A 20,550-nucleotide genomic window follows, 5' to 3' on the forward strand; every position below is an offset into this window, starting at 1 on the left:
ATAGGCATAGGTTCAAACAGGTGCTGGAAGGTTTCTTGGGGAATGGCAGCCCATTCTTCGCGGAGTGCTTGCTGCACTGAGGAGAGGTATCGATGTTGATCGGTGAGGCCTGCCACGAAGTCGTCGTTCCAAAACATCCAAAAGGTGTTCTATAGGACTCTGTGCAGGCCAGTCCATTACAGGGATGTTATTGTCGTGTAACCACTCCGCCACAGGCCTTGCATTATGAACAGGTGCTCGATCGTGTTGAAAGATGCAATCGCCATACCCGAATTGCTCTTCAACAGTGGGAAGCGACAAAATGCTTAAAACATCAATGTAGGCCTGTGCTGTGGTAGTGCCACGCAAAACGACAAGGAGTGCAACCCCGTCCATGAAACACGACCACACCATAACACTACCGACTCCGAATTTTACTGTTGGCACTACACACGCTGGCAGATGACGTTCACCGGGCATTCACCATACCCACACCCTGCCATCGGATCGCCACATTGTGTACCGTGATTCGTCACTCCACACAAAGTTTTTCCACTGTTCAATCATCCAATGTTTACGCTCCTTACACCAAGCGAGGCGCCGTGTGGCATTTACTGGCGTGATGTGTGGCTTATGAGCAGCCGCTCGACCATGAAATCCAAGTTTTCTCACCTCCCGCCTAACTGTCATAGTACTTGCAGTGGATCCTGATGCAGTCTGGAATTCCTGTGTGATGGTCTGGATAGATGTCTGCCTATTACACATTACGACCCTCTTCAACTGTCGGCGGTGTCTGTCAGTCAACAGACGAGGTCGCCCTGTACGCTTTTGTGCTGTACGTGTCTCTTCACGTTTCCACTTCATTATCACATCAGAAACAGCTGACCTGGGAATGTTTAGGAGTGTGGAAATCTCGCGTACAGACGTATGACACAAGTGACACCCATCACCTGACCACGTTAGAAATCCGTGAGTTTCGCGGAGCGCCCCGGTCTGCTCTCTCGCAATGTCTAATGACTACAGAGGTCGCTGATATGGAGTACCTGGCAGTAGGTGGAAGCACAATGCACCTAATATAAAAAAACCTAAGTTTTTGGGGGTGCCTGGATACTTTTGATCACATAGTGTATATCAACAAACAACAGTTAAATCCAAAATTGCATTTTGTGCGACGGTGTTGATCTCAAAAATATATCAGAAGATAAAAATAATGCCACAAAAACTTTGGTGCACTACCAGCTTTTCATATTATTTCAGGAAAAAAACATTGTTTTGTCGACGGACAAATGGAATATATTTCCCTTAAGATTACGAGTAAGAATAGTGGAATAGTTCGCAATAGTCACATTTTGGCCGATTTACATGGAACTGAACGATATGCCTGTTCATCTCTTCTGATACCGAAGAAGGTGGAGCATACTGGACTCGAGTTCGGGAGTTCAAATCCGCTTCCGACCGTTCTGATGTCGGTTTTCAGCGATTTTTCTAACTCGTCCCACGTAAATACCGAGATGGTTCCTTTCAAAGGGCACATCCAATTTTCCTTCGCCATCCTTGAAACAATTCGACGGGACGTTAAACCTAAATCTCCCTTCCTTTATGATGACAAACAACGTGTGAATTGCAATTACGTCAAAATAGCGTCGTTGAAAGCATTTTTGAGATGTTATGGTGAAGTGACTATCATAATACGTGAGTGCAGCATATTTAAGTAAAACATATTCCAAATGTCGTAAGAACGTGACGTCTAGACTGTTCATTGATGACTTTGATTACCCCTCAGAAGAAAAGCGTCTAATTTGCGTTGACCTAAAGCTTCCTTGGGATTTTTTTTCCACAGGCAGCTAACTGCGTCCAAATAGCCAATTTAAGGAAGCAGAGAGATAATTTAAAATCGATTTCGAAACGCAGTATTTGTTACTATACACATTCATAGGTTTGAAAAGCTGTTCTTATTCGGCACTTGCGCTAGATAAAATAAATAAAAGATCACTAACCCTCACATCAGAACAAATGACATTTCTGGTATGTGGACCTCTACACGGCAACTGCTCTTCTTAAATGCCACAGCAGCTATAACACAGAAACTGCAAGTAAGTCAGCACATCTCTGTTGTTATTATATGTACATGACTTATACGAAACTACATCTACAATGCCAAGATAATAACAGGACTATAATTATGAAGATTATTAAATGCTTGTCCTCGGGAGGTTGTGTCTGCTTACTTCTCCGTGTATTTCAAAAAAGTTCGTGAACAACAACAAGAAGTCACTTTTTTTGTAGTATCATTCAAAGTTGATTTAAGTTTTGAGTCACAAGTAGAAAAGAGGGATAGCAGGTGCAATAATTTTCATTGATTTCTCAGTTATTTTTAGTTTCAATGTACCCTCCGCCACGCGTAGATCTTCGCTTCCGTGCAACGGTTCAAAGTAGGAACCATGTGGAATATTCTTCAAAGGCCGTCCTCATAAGATTGATTGGACCTCCAAAGTACAACAACCCAGAAAAAAATATTGTTCTTTTTCTATTGTCTGACCAGATGCAGAGAACATCCCAGCAAATTTTGCGGTGTCAGAATGCTGGCAGTTACACAGGAAACGCGTTGCGGCTGAGACGGCACGGCGTGCTGGCCGACGCATTGCGGGATTGCCGTCACGTCCGTGGCACAGGCCCAACGTTGCGTGGCGCACCCTGATTTGCGACACCTGCTCCAATCGCTTCAGCGCGGTGCGTAACTTCTTCAACACTTCTCTGCAGACGGACGCTCCCGCTGGTGTAGCGCAGTTTAGAAGCCAGAACCAGTTACGTGAACCTGTTTGTTAGTATGTCGTTTATTCATAACTAGCTCAGTACCCGGCGTTGCCCGGATGTGTATTCATTGCAATCATCTATTAGTCCATCTCCTCCTTCACACTCTGTCAGTCAATCTGCTCCGCCCCGCTCTCTCTGTCCATCTCCTCCTCTATCCTTTCTTTATACATCACCTCTTCACCCCTCTTTCTGTCCATCTCCTCCCCTTGCCTTTATCTGTTCATTTCCTCCTCCGTCTCTCTCTCTGTCCATCTCCTCCTCCCCCTCTCTAACTCCACCTCTGCCCCCTCTCTGTCCACCCACTCCTCTTGCCTTTCTGTCCATTTCCCCTCCCCCTCTCTCTATCCATCTCTTCGTTCCATCCTCTCTCTCCACGTTATCACTCTCACTCTAGCAGGAAGTTGCTGGTTCTTACGCCCCACAGTATTTATTTCCAGATAGTAAGTAATATATGTACCAAGTTTCGTTGAAATCTATCCAGGTGTGCAGAAGGAACTTTTTATCCACGACTTTGTCTGTGCAGGCACATGTCACATGTATTTCACATATATCTGGCATAGTTCATACATATTTGTTCACATATTTCACCTTTATCTCTAGCAAATTTTTTCGCGGCAGCTTCGTTTCCACGCAGCTCAATGTTTCTGACGTTGTATCTCCTGAACTATATGTTAATACTGTCTGCAAAATGTGTTGCAAATAGAATTAGTATTAAAGAAATAATAAATTAAAAGGTCATGCCTGATCTGACGGCTTCACTGCAAGAACAGCGAAAATAAAACTTTTTCGCCGGCCGGGGTGGCCGAGCGGTTCTAGGCGCAACAGTCTGGAACCGCTTGACCACTACGGTCGCAGTTTCGAATCCTGCCTCGGGCATGGATGTGTGTGATGTCCTTAGGTTAGTTAGGTTTAAGTAGTTCTAAGTTCTATGGGTCTGATGACCTCAGAAGTTAAGTCCCATAGTGCTCAGAGCCATTTGAACCATTTTGAATAAAACGTTTTCCTTTCATCATCTTGTGTGGCATATCAGCGAGAAAAAGTGTTGTAAAGGTTTGAAATTTTGTGTAAAGTTCGTTGCAGGTCAACCCTCATTCTCAAATACTGGATGAATATAGTTTGGCTATTTTCGCGTGGTGAGCTGCGCTTCTTTTTCACCGCCACCTCCATCCCTTCGAGAGGTATGTGATTCTTACGCCCACGATGATTGTTTCCAGACACTAAATGATATATTTACCAAGTTTGGTTGAAATCGTTCTATTGGTTTAGGACGTGATGTGGAACATAAATACACACACTTTTATTATATGTGTGGATGTGGAACTATTCCGAGCCCTACAACGTCCTCCTTATCCACGCAACACCATACATTAAAGTAAATAAGTGTGTTGCGTGGTATGCAGTGCTCACGATGTGGAGCTGACTTATTATTTACAAACTTGTGAAAGATATTTTTTCCACTCGCTCATTTCTTCATGCTGACTTATGGAAGATGAGGCGTTTTCTCCACGACTGGAATTTAAGGACTAATTTAAGGACTAAGTGTTTACTTTATCAATCACTGCCCCCTTTTCTTATATAAATGAAATGAAGCGTCTTAACAAATATATTGAGTTGACCTATTCAATAAACTACTTAACTTTAAACCAACACTGATTAGAAATAAAAATCAATATTAAACGAGCAAGTTAATATTTACGTTGACCATCAACAGTGACATTAAGTATTTGACCAAACGCTGGGACGATTCTGTCTCTTAACGTTGTAGTGCAACCGATAATTTTTGGTATGGTGTGAGTAGTCAATGGGGGAAATTAAGTTCATGTTGTTTCCATTGGTCCTTCTGGAACAGTATCATGTATTTTTGTGTTCATGATGGCTAATTATTGAATCCTAATCAAAATAAATAATATAGATATTCTTTCATTTCCTCCCAATATGTCTCAAACAAAATTCGTAGACTTGTCTGTTTGGATGAGTCCTTAAGTGTCCCATGAACCGTTGGTGTGGGGATGCTAGTAAATATATCTTTATTATGATAGTTCTGAAAAGGGTATTAGCCTTTTCTTTCAAATTTAGTCACATTATTTCATTCACTGAGAAATCATGAAACATATACTTTCGTGTTTAATAATTATTTCCTTAATTTTTGCCCTTCATTAACTATAGCCTATTATGTTAAATTTGACATAGACTGTATCATCCTCTTACTTACATTGGTTCTAAAACCATGTAACATTTTATGTTATCATTATGAAAACAATAAACTAATATGTCTAACATATGTTAATTTGCCTCCATCGATATTTCATTGTCCAACAACAATAGCTGCAGCACCATATGTTGCCATGTTTTCTGTTGTGAAGCCACGTGTAACGTAGAATTAGTGGACTCCATCTAATACATACCAGTAACAGTTTATTGGATACTGCAAGTTGCACACAACAATGAGAACTGAAATGATTCGGAAATATTAGGATAACGTCTCCAAATCGTTGACGATGTCAGCATTAAGTTCACTGCTGCATCACTGGCAAATTGGAAATATTCGGCAGGAGATGACAAATCGTTTAGATCCATTCACAATTGAAAAGGCTGAGATGATGACACACAGACCAGGACGTTTTTCCATGTGGGTTGCTGGGTTTTCGAAAAGAGATGGCAACATCAGTAAGAAGAAAATCTGCTAGTTTTTAGGCAAAGCTTATTTATCTGCCAGTGAACTCAAAAAATGTCAACTAAATACCTGTAAATAATATTACAGAACGATATGGATGGAGACGCATTTATAACGTCAGTTGTCGGGAGGACAAAGGGGCGATTTAGATATGATGGAAGAATCCTGGGAATTTAGGAGTTACTTTTTTTCTAAGGAATGTCAGTCATACCGAAATTGCATTAATGATGAAAGATTAGATTTAAATTAAATACATTAAAAGATGATTTAAATTCAAATAATGAAAAAAATGTCTCTGAGCACTATGGGACTTAACTTCTGAGGTCATCAGTCCCCTAGAACTTAGAACTACTTAGACCTAACTAACCTAAGGACATCACACACATCCATGCCAGAGGCAGGATTTGAACCTGCGACCATAGCGGTCGTGCGGTTCCAGACTGTAGCGCCTAGAACCGCTCAGCCTCTCCAGCCGGCCAAATAAGGAAACTTAGTTATAAAAATTCATATTTTTGTTATAGTAATCCATCTGAATACTTGTTTCAGGTAGAGTTTTGGGCTAGTATTTCTCATGCAAGTAATATACTGCCCCATACATCTATTTGAACCTCTTTCAGTGTAAACATGTAAATTCTCATATGGATGATGGAAAAGAGTATTTATGATATAATTAATAAAATACTTAAAAATCTGTCAGAACTAGTAATGGCAATAAATAATGTGTTAATGTCAACTTCTCTAGAGTTTTAGTTAGAAATACATTAAATTTTGATTTTTACAAGACTTTGTAAAAAACACAGTGTTATGTGTACATTTTTTCTAAATTAGTTGGAAGAACGTTTGATAATGTGAACAGTAAATATACATTCACAAAAAGGTGATGATAATCTGTTACAAACAAAACAATACTCATTGTTAATGTCATAAAGTTTATGAAACTTTATGTAGTGTTGAAATATTTATATAATTTTGTTAACGGTTTAATCAATCTCACATTTTTAGAATCAAATATTTCTTTGAAATATTGGAGAATAAAAAGTCACACATAAAATATTATTCAAGAAATTGCTTTAAAACAGTTTGTTTATAAAATTCTAATTAAAAAATATCATATATGATTTTCTTAAGAAAACCTATAAATTCTCACACATTTACTTCACATCCTCTAACATGTTTCTCTCATTTTCTGTTTAAAATGCAGGATGCAATGTTGTATCCCCATGACTTTCTTCAATAAAAATGACATTCCTCTCCTTAGGTAAACCATGGTCACTTCTAGAAGCCTTTCTTTTAAACCCTTAAATACCGTAATTTTGAATGCAAATTAAGCCATATCTTGAGATCTGGTTGGATCTCCAGGACAAGAATACCTAGCAATCTAAATTAAGTCTTGCTGTCAGCTGCATTACATAACAGTGGTAACAATGATAAGATTCAAGTACACAGAATATGAAACTAGATTTGTGATTCAAGTGATCTGTACATTCTCACAGCAGAACTTTGAGCATAGTTTTTAATTTGAAGAAAACATCAAATCTGCAACCAACTTTGGGCATACAACAGTGAAGTCTTGTAGAGCCATTACTCTACACTATGCTTTATATTTATAAATGATCAAGTCTATGCTAGAAGCTTTTTGAGGCTGTTCAGAGTTGATACAATTGTACATACGATTAGGAAAATGTAGAAAATCTGGCTGAAAATTAACATATGGTACAAGGACTGGATGTTGATTTTCAAAATAAACAAATGTAAAGTGTAACATGTAAGTAAATGGAAAGTTCCATTATACTTAGATTTTTAAAACCAATGTTTGATGACAGTTTAGTAGAGTGCTATGACCAAAATCGTAATTGCATGTCTCGTCAACTTAAATAATGCCACCTGAAATACATAGTGGGAAACTCCATAAATGTAACTGATTACATTCTCTGTGTATCTATACTGAATGAATATATAACTCAAGAAAATCTTCAGTCAGAATTGAAATGTCAAATAAAGTACCATTAAATAAACGACTCTTTATTTATTAGTTACCAAACATTTTGTTACATAGAACTAGTACAGCTTTAAAAGCAAAAGCTGTAATTTCATAACAAAACCTTATAATGCAGTCTGGTGGCTTTCTGGGCAAGTATCACATTTTGGACCTCAAGATTTAGGGTTCTATCTACACTTGAACCTATGAACCTTTTTACATTTTATGTTAATGGACAAATAATCAAATATTTTTGTTATTGCATATTTATCTCCTTTCTGAACCACTGACAGCTTTAACGATGGCTAATAGAGGTTATCTTTCGCTCTAGTTTTGTACATATGAAGATCACTGTTCTTCTCAGATACTGATAGATTATTTATGACGAATTTCATTAATGAATATATGTATTAAAATTCGTTATAAATAATCTATCACAATTTGAGAAGAACAGTGATGTCCATACCTAAAACACTAGACAGAAAAATGTCCTTTATTGTCCTTTAATAAAATGTCAGAGGCTCACAGAGGAGTTTAGTATGCAGCAACAAAAATCTTTGATGATTTGCCCAGTCACATAAAATGTCTGACAAGCAGCAAAGCAAATTTTATATCTAAAATAAAATAATTTCTCCTGGACTACACCTTCTATTCCATTTGCGAATTTCTACTTAAAAACTGGTAGCCAGTACAATAAATAAATAAAAAAATTGTTTTTAAGTGCATTTGCACGAATAAGACTAAAATAATAATTCGTTCATTAACTTTTACACTTTATACATATCCTGCAAACTGAATCATTCTATATCATTCGATTATAGGATTGTTCAAATGATCTGTGGAACATGTGACTACTGTATTGTATTGTATGTTAACTGGGGGCCTAGGATCGACGGAGAGGCTCTGTCCCCACCGCAGCCGCAGTGGTCCACAACCCCACGATGACTACCGCACTCCCTCCGCTGCCCCACACCGAACCACTCTTTCAGAGTTATTGTGTGGTTCGGCTCCCGATGGACCCCCACAGGAAATGTCTCACACCAGACGAGTGTAACCCCTATGTTTGCATGGTAGAATAATGGTGGTGTACGCGTACGTGGAGACTTTGCTTGCGCAGCAATCGCCGACATAGTGTAGCTGAGGCAGAATAAGGGGAACCAGCCCGCATTCGCCGAGGCAGATGGAAAACCGCTTAAAAACCATCCACAGACTGGCCGGCTCACCGGACTTCGACCGGGCGGATTCGTGCCGGGGACCAGGCGCTCCTTCTCAGTCTGGAAAGCTGTGCGTTACACTGCACGGCTAACCGGGCTGGCCAACATGTGACTAACTTACCCTTGTAGTTTACGAGACTTAAATAATAGTTGGGTTGCGGTTATGTTGGATGGTTGATACAGTTTTCAAATAGGAGAGGGCAATAGGACCATGACCTGCAAGACACTGAGATGTTCATATCAGTCTGCGTATTTATGACAGCTTTAGTTTTAATCCGTTATGCGTAATTTATGTTGCAAACTTCATGGCTACAAAAGTAAAGTAAGCTCGTATGGCATTTTTGTCTGGGAGAGATCGAATAGTAGGTTCAGCCGCCTACTTTGTACTGTTTGCCATATCGCATACATTGCGCAAGTGTAAATGTTGTGTCTGAAGAGAATCTACTCATATTTTTCGTAGATGACATAACTGAGTGCACTTAGATTTTGGTGACATGTTGGTGTGATTGATAACGATGAGAGAATGAAGAAAGGTGGAAACCCAGTGTCAGAACAAATGCCACTCATCTCAAGTATCATATGCTTATCGTCACATCATACACATGATTCGCTGTCGGCAGTGTCGCGCAATCTCGCTCCAACGGAAAAAATGGAAACATTTGAGAATTAGTCTGGTGATCAACAACAGGATGTCACTTGGCAGTTCTCCTCCCCCTTCTGGCAAAATATTAGTGTCTAAAACTTGATTCTAACCAGACACCTTCATTTGGCGCTATATCACGCATTACTACAGACGCTCAAGGTAAGTCAATGTTTACTGTTCCTCGCATTCTCGAAAACTGTAAAATTGCGCCAGTCATTAAACGGAGGGGACATGCTATTCTCTCTTCGCGGAGATGTCAAACCGGGAATCGTGTCGGACTGATGCGGAAGTAGAGAGGGTGGGAGCGAGGGGTAGAAGGCTGCTGGGAGATATGGTCCGACCTCTGTCGACACCAACAGTAAGCTGTCGGCCGTCCACACCATGTTACGAAAACTGCGTGCGCTTGGGAATGTGCGCACAAGGTCAGTCTGCTTTGATGTCTATTCTTCTCAACGTATCATCTCGCATACATGATAGCCCAATTTTCCGCCATCGTAGCAGGTGATCGAAAAAAAAAGTGATCAAAAAAAAAAAAAAAAAAAAAAAAAAAACGACGCGTGTCGTTCAACAAAATTGCCTGGCGTTGTCCTGAAGGCAGACTCGAGACTGCTAATGTGCGTCATGTGAGTTACTAGAAAGTGACTACAAGTGGGTCGGTGGTGATGAATATATTTGGTTACAAAGCAAAGTTAACTACATTTAGTACTGCATTTTCATTTGTCCGCAGATAACAACCGGAAGAGGTTGAAATCTAGCATACTAGAGCTATTATGAAATACAAATGGACGATCTAATGACAAGAAATATTAACAATATACTAAATGATTACTGTGTCTACCATCGGGACTATACCTAAAACTGCTACATGTAGAGAGCTTATGTGTCACTGTACAGTGAACGAAATTCGATCCTCTACCAGAAACATAGACCCAGCTTTATTGAGCATGTGTGCAAGCGTGTGTGTGTGTGTGTGTGTGTGTGTGTGTGTGTGTTAATACAGACTATCGATTACTCCCACCTTCCAAGCTAACCAAAGACACTCTGAAGAAGTTACTGAGATCAGTTAGTACTAATCAAGAACACCCAGTACATCTAAAAATCACGTCGAAATCTAGTATGGGTAACTAACTGAAAAATAACGTTTAATGTTTCGTTGATATTTAATTTGATAGAGTGGACTAGCTTAGATGCGAAAGATTGAGGTGAGGAACTGACGCTACACTTTTGGAGGAAATCATTCCAACATGCACCTACGAATCAACACAACCCTCGATGAACTTCACTCTGCCAGTTTTCTGCAAAGTTTTTAACAAAAATTCTCCATAGTGGGTTTTTCGAAATCGGTCTACAAAAACGTGTATGATCTTTAATGAGTAGTTGCTCATCTGTAGAACCGATTGTAAGAATAACATTAACCAACATTATGACGAAAAAATTTCTTCTGGAAGAGTTACTGAACTTCAGTATGTACAAGAAGTAAGTATTGTAGATCGCGATGAATTTCTCGCTGCTAATAGTGAAACAGCCGAGAAGGTTTGTCTCATTTTGTTTCTAGTTTTCCACAATGAGCTCTGAAGAAGACAGTCTCGTTCGAGAACAAGATTCCACGCATTTGATCCATTCCGTTTGGATGAGTTAACGCTGTGCTGTTTCAGTTACACATGATTTATAAGTCGGATGCGGCCGTGATTCTCAAAACACTTAAAGCAAAGCTCATGTAAATACTCAGCCATTATCTTACCGTTTATTTATAACGTTTCGTGTTGTATCAGTACGAAACTGCCGTTGTGATTTCATTTTATTATATTCACTGTGCTATACTTCGAAAACATCCGTTCATCTTCAGGCACGGGCCTTTTGTTAACTTACATATTATGTACTTCTGTGATTCCGTGTACGAAATTTCTTGTACCTTGAAGCATTAGTATTACTTTCATCCTGAATACAGGCAAGTAAATGATACAAGTCGAACAAATCACATCATGTATGTTGTTTGTTCCACCGCAGTTGATGATATCTATCACAATAGACCACATGTCAGGTATGAAAAAAAATGAATCGTCATCTGACCATGAAAACGTAAGTCTCCGATAGATGTCCTCATAATAAACAATAAAAGTGACAGGTAGCGTTATTATTTTGTACACCATAGAAAATTCACGTACGACGAGGAAGTTTAATCATTTATTGTCAGGCAAATGCATAATGAGGCTTCTAAGTTTTTTACTGCTTGCTGTAACGTTGGAGTTCAGCTTCAGTGTATGAATAGGAGACTACTATGTAAAGTAGCTGGTTACACCGTATTTGTACTTACAGTAAGGGGGATCGTAGTCTTTTCTTACGAGAAATTGTTGTTAACATAGTTCCAATTTCTGTAATCTAATGAATTCAAATCGCAGACCTTACTAAATCAAAAAAGTACAAAAGTTTCTATTGAAATAGGTTTACCAAGTAAATGAACGATTCTTTGCATGAGCAGCTCCAAATTCTTGTACTGCTCACAGTCTCTTTCATTTTTCTCTTAGAAACTCTCCCTTTCCAGTTTCCACTAAAGGCTATGATACACCATAGATTATCCTAATAAGAGAATCAATCCACAATTCCACTCTTTAATTTATGAAATCATATATACGACAATTTGAACCACACGGCTATTCCTTGAAATTGTAGGTAGATGCTGTATGCGTTTCAGCTGTCCCAACTTCCCAACGTATACTGGTCCGCAGGAAAAAAGAACATTGGTGCCAATATAAAGCTGTCATCTTGTAGATCATTTCTGGTTTTACTTTCGTCTGATGTTCTGCACAAAACTGAGGGAGCTGAACGATGTAGGTAGCTTGACCTACAAAGGCTGTACGGAAAGTTTCACTGTCACCAATATGCCGCAAATTCCCATGATAAACGAAAGACGGTCACTAAACTTGATACCTAACAAGTACATGAAAAAGCCATTTGACAGAATGAATTATGAACAGACTCGTGCCTCGATTTTGATACCAATCAGAGACTCTCTTGTCAGAGACAAGTGTGGTGTTTTTAAAACTGTATCGGTCCCATCTTTACGAGAGTGAACCACTTTAGGTTACCTTGGTAGGACTTGACAATAAAATGCAGTGCTTTTCATTACAATTCTGAAGATCATACCTTCCTGTAACCAGGAACGTTGTATGTCGGCACTGCAAGATTGTGTATAAATGACTGCAGTCAAAGCAATCCTGAAAATTTGACTGTTTTATGTTCCTATTCCGCGACTGCGTGGCATTTGTACAATTTGTACAAGTGCAGTAAGTCATTTTACAAAAAGATGCAGTGCTCTACCTCAAGCGACAGTATGCAGCTAATGTCACACAGCCCTTTGATGTGGTCTGAAACAGGTTACGTTACGTATACTAAAGAGTTAGGTAAACAGTGTGAAGACAAATCACAAGAAAGGAAAGTTGGTTGTACTAAAAATCCTGACCGAAGTGACCTAGATTCTAAGGCACTAATCTCAGGAGACACGAACTTCGTGCGCCTAACTTAGGTTTTCCTTTAAGTGGTTCGTACCAATGCCGAGACGGGATAACTAGGTCACGACCGCTTCCTACTAGCTGAAATTCTCCTACTCAGTTCATACTGTGTGTCTAAGGATCTGTGTCTGGGCAACGTTAAAATCCAACATTTCTCCCTTGAAACAAAAATTTAATTTTCCAAAATACGTTTAGTTACTTTACTACTAATAATTTCTATAGTCATAAGGGCTGTTAATGACACTGACCTCAACATTCATTGACAAATACATTATAGCTCTGTCGATTCCGAACACAGCGAGATGCAGATCAAAGTAACTATTTTCGGATATCTGATTCTCTCACTATGTGTTAGACATCACTGCCGATAGATCAGGCAGTAATCATAATCCAGTGAGATTCTGGGAAGTACCGGGCGCGACTCTCGGAAAAGAAGAAAACTGTTAGAGGCCCTCGCGGAAGCCACAAACTACCTCTCTTAAGACAAAATTAGCGCAACGATTTGCCACTGATTCGATCACGCGATGCGAGATCAAAGGAAAACGAAAATCATAAAGTGTCATCCGTATCGCACTTCGCTAGCCTTGACGAGGTAACAAGGCCAAACAAAATGTCTGTCATTAAACAGCTGCCGTTTTGACATCAGGAGACATCCACCTTTAGGTGTCTCGTAGCCAGCAACAACAACGTTACAAGAGACTGTCTCATGTATCCGAATTACTCACAAGGGAACCTCCCCATCGCACCCCCCTCAGATTTAGTTATAAGTTGGCATAGTGGATAGGCCTTGAAAAACGGAACACAGATCAATCGAGAAAACAGGAAGAAGTTGTGTGGAACTATGAAAAAAATAAGCAAAATACACAAACTGAGTAGTCCATGCGCAACATAGGCAACATCAAGGACAGCGTGAGCTAAGGAGCGTCGTGGTCCCGTGGTTACCGTGAGCAGCTGCGAAAAGTTTTCATTTTCTATCTTCGCAGAGTTATGATCTGTCCGTTCGTTCATTGACGTCTCTATTCACTGTAATAAGTTTAGTGTCTGTGTTTTGCGACCGCACCGCAAAACCGTGCGATTAGTAGACGAAAGGACGTGCCTCTCCAATGGGAAAAGAAAACATTTGATCGCAAGGTCATAGGTCAACCGATTCTTCCACAGGAAAACACGTCTGATATATTCTATACGATACTGATGACGGCATGTGCGTCAGATGACAGGAATATGTTGTTGACCCACCTAACTTGTACACTTGGCGAATGGGTAAAAGATTCTTCTACCTTGCCCGATTTAGATTTTCTTGTGGATGTGATAATCACTCCCAAAAAAGTGATGAAAACATAACGGACGGACAGATAATAATTGTCTGAAAATAAAAAATTAAATTTTTCACTCAAGGGAAGACTTGAACCAAGGACCCTCTCGTTCCGCAACCGCTCTGGCTAACCACGGGACCACGGCGCTCTTTAGCTCACATTCTCTTTGATGTTGCGTATCTTGCGCATGGACTACTCAGTTTGTATATTTTGCTTATTTTTTTCATAGTTCCACACAACATGTTTTCTCGATTGATCTGTGTTCAGCTTTTCAAGGTCTATCCACTGTGCCAACTTATAACTAAATCTGAGGGGGGTGCGATGGGGAGGTTCCCCTGTCAGTACCTAGAAAGCCTTACGCAGCCGAAAGATACGTGGCTAAGAGCAAGCTTATGAGATCCAGGAGAAGTTTAGTCTGATTTGGACAGACCAGGTATGTGAAGATTTAGATAGTGCTGTGGAAGTGGAGGACAACCAGTATGACAAGTAAACACGGATTTATTTCTGGAGATGTCTATGTCGAACGAATACGTGAAACGTAAAATTGTAATTTGATGTTATCGAGTTGGCACAACAAATACCACGTCATATAATAAGAAGAAAAGTAGTGCCCTGATTGCAAACATCTCTAACTTACAGGGGCATCAAGTAGTAATGTTAGGCTCTGGTGACTGCGAATTTGTGGAACGAATCTGAACAAAAACAGAATTTGACTCGTGAAGATCTTCCACATACGAACGTTCTCATCGTTTTAACAAAGTGATGATATTTAGTAGAGTATAAGAAAGGAGACTTACATTTACAAACGCGAGTGAGAAGAAAGCGTGTTGCGAAGCGGCGATCTCATTAACGTCGCCCGTGGTTGCAGTTCCATGCGATTGTTGCGGGCGGGCAGGTCCCGTGGCGTCCCGTTAGCGCACTGACCTGAGCTGGGAGGACACTCACATACCGAACGAGTCCGCCGTGCAGCGCCGCCCGCAGCTGACTGAGTGCGCGCCGCGACCAACGACCGCTCGCCGCTCTCCGCTCGCGGGCCGCGGACATCCCCCCCCCCCCTCCCCCCACCCACCCCCGATCCACTCCGGGCGCCCTCCTTACGGCCAGAAGCTCGCGGCCTTAATTTTTGTATTTCTTCTCCGGCAAAGCGATGGCTTTCTGCTCTAGCGGGAAGCAGCGTCCGCAGCCGCCGTTACACTTGACGTCGCTCGGGGCACGTACGCCCCCGCGCCGACACCTGCTTCCTCGTCGCGCCGCTGCCTTGGCACTGACGAGCGACAAAGGACCTTTCACTCCGCGCAGAGTCTAGGCCAGGGCCACTAAGCACCTTACACGCGCTCTGCTCTTGCTGTCGAGCAGCTTACCGTACTGCGAAGAACTGCGTCGGCAGCCACTGATGGATATGGGCTCGAGACGACCACACCTCATTCGACAGCATGACATCTACACCTACATATATGCTCCGCAAGGCACCTCGCGGATTGTGGCGGAGGGTACTTCGTGTAACACTGTCAGTTCCCCTTTCCTCTTCCAGTCGCGAATTCAAAAATGGCTCTGAGCACTATGGGACTTAACATCTGAGGTCATTAGTCCCCTAGAACTTAGAAGTACTTAAACCTATCTAACCTAAGGACATCACACACATCCATGCCCGAGGCAGGATTCGAACCTGCGACTGTAGCGCAGCCGCGAGTGGTTCACGGGAAGAACGATTGCCGGTAAGCCTCCGTGTAGTCCGCCCGGGTAGCCGTGCGGCCTAAAGCACTGCTTTCCGAGCGGGAAGGCGTGCCGGTCCCCGGCACGAATCCGCCCGGCGGATTAGTATCGAAGTCCGATGTGTTGGACAGTCTGTGGATGGTTTTTAAGGCGGTTTTCCATCTGCCTCGGCGAATGCGGGCTGGTTCCACTTATTCCACCTCAGTTACACTATGTCGGCGATTGCTGCGCAAACACTGTCTCCAGGTACGCGTACAGCATAATTGCTCTACCACGCAAACATTGGCATTACACTCGTCTGGTGTAAGACGTTCCCGGGGGGGTCCAATGGGGGTCGATCTCACAATAACCCTGGGTTCGGTGTGGGGCGGCGGTGGGGTGAGTGGACTGCTGTAGCCTGTTGTGGGGTTGTGAGCCACTGAGGGCTACGGCGGGGACGTAGCCTCTCTGTCGTTTCTAGGTCCCAGTTCCATACAATACAATACAATGCCCGCGTGTGGGCTCGAATCTCTCTAATTTCATCTTCATGGGCTTTTCGAGAAATATACATAGGAGGAAGATGGTTCAAATGGCTCTGAGCACTATGGGACTTAACATCTGTGGTCATCAGTCCCCTAGAACTTAGAATTACTTAAACCTAACTAACCTAAAGACATCACACACATCCATGCCCGAGGCAGGATTCCAACATGCGACCGTAGCGGTTCCAGACTGAAGCGCCTAGAACCGCACGGCCACACCCGCCGGCATAGGAGGAAGAAAAACATTTGTCAACTCTTCTAGGAATGTACGCTCTCGGAAATTTAACAGTAAAATACAGCTGATACAGAACGCCCTTCTTGAAGCGTCTGCCACTGGAGGTAATTGGTCGTCTCCCTAATGTTTTCGAGCTTCCTAAATGTATCTGTAACGAAACGCGCTGCTTTTCTTTGGATCTTCTCTGTTTCCTTCGTCAATCGTATCTGGCACGGATTCCACACTGACGAACAGTATTCAAGTACTGGTCGAACGAGGGTTTTGCAAGCTATCTCCTCTGTTAGTGAACTATGTTCCGTGAGGATTTTTTCAATGAATCTCAGTCTGGCATCTGCCTTTCCTGCGATGATTTTCATGTGGACGTTCCATTTTAAGGCGCTCTGTACACATATTCCCAGATATTTTATGTAATTAACTGTTTCCCATGGTTGTTCTGCAATCGCGTACTGATACAGTAATTGATCTTTCTCTCTATGTACGCACAATACGTTAGATTTGTTTATGTTCAGAAACGACAAATTCCAATCTCTGCAGCACTCAGACAACGAAAGAATTCGTTGGTGACAAATGAAAATTTGTTCCAATGCCGGGATTCTAACCCATGTTCAAAATGGTTCAAATGGCTCTAAGCACTATGGGACTTAACATCTGTGGTCATCAGTCCCCTGGACTTAGAATTACACTACTGGCCATTAAAATTGCTACACCACGAATATGACGTGCTACAGACGCGAAATTTAACCGACAGGAAAAAGATGCTGTCATATGCAAATGATTAGCTTTTCAGAGCATTCACACAAAGTTGGCGCCGGTGGCGACACCTACAACGTGCTGACATCATGAAAGTTTCCAACCGATTACTCATACACAAACAGCAGTTGACCGGCGTTGCCTGGAAACGTTGTTGTGATGCCTCGTATAGGGAGGAGAAATGCGTACCATCACGTTTCCGACTTTGATAAAGGTCGGATTGTAGCCTATCGCGATTGCGGTTTATCGTATCTCGACATTGCTGCTCGCGTTGGTCGAGATCCAATGACTGTTAGCAGAATATGGAACAGGTGGGTTCAGGAGGGTAATACGGAACGCCGTGCTGGATCCCAACGGCCTCGTATCACTAGCAGTCGAGATGACAGGCATCTTATCCGCACGGCTGTAACGGATTGAGCAGCCACGTCTCGATCCCTGAGTCAACAGATGGGGACGTTTGCAAGACAACAACCGTCTGCACGAACAGTTCGACGACGTTTGCAACAGCACGGACTATCAGCTCGGAGACCATGGCTGTGGTTACCCTTGACGCTGCATCACAGACAGGAGTGCCTGCGATGGAGTACTCAACGACGAACCTGGGTGCAGGAATGGCAAAACGTCATTTTTTCGGATGAATCCAGATTCTGTTTACAGCATCATGATGGTCGCATCCGTGTTTGGCGACATCGCGGCGAACGCACATTGGAAGCGCGTATTCGTCATCGCCATACTGGCGTATCACCCGGCGTGATGGTATGGGGTGCCAATGGTTACATGTCTCGGTCACCTCTTGTTCGCATTGACGGCACTTTGAACAGTGGAGGTTACATTTCAGATGTGTTATGACCCGTGGCCATAACCTTCATTCGATCCCTGCGAAACCCTGCATTTCAGCAGGATAATGCACGACCGCACGTTGCAGGTCCTGTACGGGCCTTTCTGGACACAGAAAATGTTCGACTACTGCCCGGACCAGCACATTCTCCAGATCTCTCACCAACTGAAAACGTCTGGTCAATGGTGGCCGAGCAACTGGTTCGTCACAATACACCAGTGACTACTCTTGATGAACTGTGGTATCGTGGTGAAGCTGCATGGGCAGCTGTACCTGTACACGCCATCCAAGCTCTGTTTAACTCATTGCCCAGGCGTATCAAGGCCGTTGTTACGGCCAGAGGTGGTTGTTCTGGGTACTAATTTCTCAGGATCTATGTACCCAAATTGCGTGAAAACGTAATCACATGTCAGTTCTAGAATAATAAATTTGTCCAATGAGCCGGCCGAAGTGGCCGCGCGGTTCTGGCGCTGCAGTCTGGAGCCGCAAGACCGCTACGGTCGCAGGTTCGAATCCTGCCTCGGGCATGGATGTGTGTGATGTCCTTAGGTTAGTTAGGTTTAACTAGTTCTAAGTTCTAGGGGACTAATGACCTCAGCAGTTGAGTCCCATAGTGCTCAGAGCCATATATTTGTCCAATGAATACCCATTTATCATCTGCATTTCTTCTTGGTGTAGCAATTTTAATGGTCAGTAGTGTACTTAAACTTAACTAACCTAAGGACATCACACACATCCAAGCACGAGGCAGGATTCGAACCTGCGACCGTAGCAGCAGCGCGGTTCCGGACTGAAGTGCCTAGAACTGCTCGTCCACAGAGGCCGGCTTCTGCTTCCTAGATAGATGTGTTAACCAACTACGCCACCTTGGCAGAGTGGGTAGACAGAACTGCACAGGCTACCGAAGCTCGCCTCCCCCCTCAATCCAAATTCCCATTTGATGCACACTATCAAAATAGAGTCCCCTAGCCCTTTTTTCTCTTTTTGCTCGTCGCATCACGTAAAGTCCCGCACGAGATCGAGGGAAGAGTGCTCTGCACTGAATAATCATATTACCTATCACGGCGCATATACACTGGTAAGCCAAAACATTACGATCACTGCCCACCGTGACGTTGGGTGTTACCTAGTGGCACTGTGCGCACATGACGCAGTAGCAAAGATATGTAAGCGAAGCAGGCAGAGACGGGAGATCTCCCTAGCGAAGGTATGGGCTGCAAACGGGGATATCCATTGAGATAAGCGACTTTGACAAAGCACAGATTATCATTAAGCAGAACCTATGAACGAGTATCTCGAAAACGGCGAAGCTAGTCGAATGTTCACGCACTGTCTTATCTACGGAGAGAAGTGAAAAGACAGTGAAACAACCATTAGGCGCTAAATGGTTGAACGTCCCAGACTCTTCACAGAACGTGGCGTTCGAAGGCTTGTCTGTTCTGTAAAGTAGAATAGATGGTGATCTGTGAGATCTCTGCCGAAAGAGCACAATGGTGGTGCATGCATACCTCTACGCGTTCACATGTTGACCAAACAACATCAAATGGTTCTAAGCACTATGGGACTTAACATCTGATGTCATCAGTCCCCTAGACTTAGAACTACTTAAACCTAACTAAGCTAAGGACATCACACACATCCATGCCCGAGGCGGGATTCGAACCTGCGACCGTAGCAGCAGCGTGGTTCCAGGCTGAAGCGCCTAGAACCGCTCGGCCACAGCGGCCGGCCAAACGACATCATCAGTTATGATTGCAGCGGGCATGGACCTCTGGGGTTCGACAGTCGATCAATGGAAACGTGTCGGTTCTTCGGGTGAATCCCGTTTTTGCTACACCAGGTTGACGATCGTCTCCACAAATACCGTCATCGAGGTGAATGGCGGCTCGAAACGTGCAGCGCGCCACGGACACAGGCTGGAGGGATCACCATTATGATGTGGGAGACATTCTCCTATGCTTGCATGGGACCTGTGGTAGTAGTCGAAGACACGTTGACAGCTGAGAATCCTGCATCCGTTCATGCTTAATGTCTTCCCCGACGGCGATGTCATTTTTCAGCAGTATAACTGTCCGTGCCTCGGAGCGAGAACCGTGCTACAGCAGTTTCAGGAGCACAATAGTGAACTCACGATCATGTCTCAGCGACCGAATTCGCCTGATGTACATCCTATGGAACTCATCTGGGTCGCATCGGGTGTTATCACCGCGTACGCTTATCAGCGGCCCGTGATTTACATGAATTACACGACCTGTGCGTATATATCTAATGCCATATGCCTCAACAGACATACCAACAAACTGTCGGCTCCCTGATACGCAGAATCAGTGATCTATTTCTTTCCAAAGATGGACGAAGAAGCGACTAAG

General features: G+C 42.8%; 1 protein-coding gene across 2 annotated transcripts in view; it reads right to left on the reverse strand.

Annotated features, from left to right (window-relative positions):
• The window catches only part of LOC124722049 (serine proteinase stubble), a 230,948-nt gene extending 215,851 nt beyond the window's left edge, over nucleotides 1-15,097 (reverse strand). For both annotated transcript variants that reach the window (XM_047247240.1, XM_047247239.1), the window contains exon 1: nucleotides 14,922-15,097. In XM_047247240.1, the coding sequence (XP_047103196.1) occupies nucleotides 14,922-14,923 (2 nt within the window). In that variant the 5' untranslated portion in view covers nucleotides 14,924-15,097. The remainder of the gene's footprint in view (nucleotides 1-14,921) is intronic.
• Between the last annotated feature and the right edge of the window lie 5,453 nt (nucleotides 15,098-20,550).

The sequence above is a fragment of the Schistocerca piceifrons genome, chromosome X (genome assembly GCF_021461385.2).
Source record: "Schistocerca piceifrons isolate TAMUIC-IGC-003096 chromosome X, iqSchPice1.1, whole genome shotgun sequence".
Taxonomy (NCBI): domain Eukaryota; kingdom Metazoa; phylum Arthropoda; class Insecta; order Orthoptera; family Acrididae; genus Schistocerca; species Schistocerca piceifrons.